At 61.3% G+C, this 1282-nt stretch overlaps 1 protein-coding gene across 1 annotated transcript in view; it reads left to right on the forward strand.

Annotated features, from left to right (window-relative positions):
- OSBPL7 (oxysterol binding protein like 7) overlaps positions 1-1282 on the forward strand; it is a 14049-nt gene that overhangs the window by 6602 nt on the left and 6165 nt on the right. The window contains 2 exon segments of the mRNA XM_006774268.2: positions 193-286; positions 1071-1280. Of these exon segments, the coding sequence (XP_006774331.1) occupies positions 193-286; positions 1071-1280 (304 nt within the window).

Raw genomic sequence — 1282 nt, forward strand, 5'->3', positions numbered from 1 at the left:
CTCATGCGGCAGGCCCTCCCTCAGGTATGCCAGGCCTTCGGGGCAGTGTCTTAGGGCTCAGACCTCCCCAAATATATTCTCTTCCCCTTCCCACCAAAGGGCTAGCTGGGCAGAGTCTTGCCAGGCCCTGGGCACTGCCCAGCTGCCCGGGGGAGGCCCAGTCTGCCCGGCCTGTCATCTGTCCCGGCCCAGGGCTCAGAGGAGGAGGAGTCGAGCGTCAGTGAAATCACCACCAGCCTGTCCGAGGAGGTGCTGGACCTCAGGGGAGCTGAGCGCTATCAGAAAGGTGCCCGCCAGGTGTCTGGGCAGGGAGGGGCGGAGGCGGCCACAGCCCAGGCCCCTTGGGGAGGCAGTCCCTTGTGGTGGCTGGTGTCTTTGGGTGCTGACTCCAGAGGTGACCCAGGAGGTGAGGAAGGCTAAGCCGTAAGCTCTGGAATGTTCCAGGAGTGGCTCCAGAGGTGGGACAGGCTCCGGTCTGGGCGAGTCTCCATTCTAGTTTTCTGAAAAGGGTCAGGTGGGGCCTGTAGAGACGGAGAAGACCCCACGTTGCCACGTCTCAGCAGTGAGGCTTTGGACTTGCTGGAGCCTGTGTCCTCATCTGTAAAATGGGCTGAATAATCTACATCCTGACATCAGTTTCTATGTTTATGAAAGGAACAGAAGGCAGGGGTTGGGACTCGGAAAGGGTTTCCGGGGTACAGAGTCCCCCCAGAGCATGTCAAGAATTAGATCCCGCATCGACCTGCGGACAGAGGGGTCCCGGGTTTGGTTCCGGTTGGGGGCGCACGCCTGGATTGTGGGCTCCATCCCCGGTGGGGGCGAGGGGCGTGCGGGAGGCGGCTGATTGATGATTCTCATCATTCATGTTTCTATTGCCCTCTCCCTTCCTCTCTGAAATCAATAAAAATACATAAAAAAAAAGAATTAGATTCCCAGCCGCCCTGCCCCCCTAGTGAGTCCAGGCTGGGACTTGGGGTGGGAGGCAGTGGGCTGTGGGCCGGGCTGTGGGCCGGGCTGTGGGCCTGCCGTGTCTGGGTGCCAGCGAGTGACATGGCTGGGATGGGCCCCAGGGGTGTGTGTTCCAGGGAGAGCTCTGGGGCCACCCCGTCGCCGCTGCCTGCCGGCGGCCAGTGGGCCTGGGGTCGACGTGAGCCTGTGGAACATTCTGCGTAACAACATCGGCAAGGACCTCTCCAAGGTGTCGATGCCCGTGCAGCTCAATGAGCCGCTCAACACTCTGCAGCGGCTCTGTGAGGAGCTGGAGTACAGCAGCCTCCTGGCC

Source organism: Myotis davidii, unplaced genomic scaffold (assembly GCF_000327345.1).
Source record: "Myotis davidii unplaced genomic scaffold, ASM32734v1 scaffold327, whole genome shotgun sequence".
Classification (NCBI taxonomy): Eukaryota; Metazoa; Chordata; class Mammalia; order Chiroptera; family Vespertilionidae; genus Myotis; species Myotis davidii.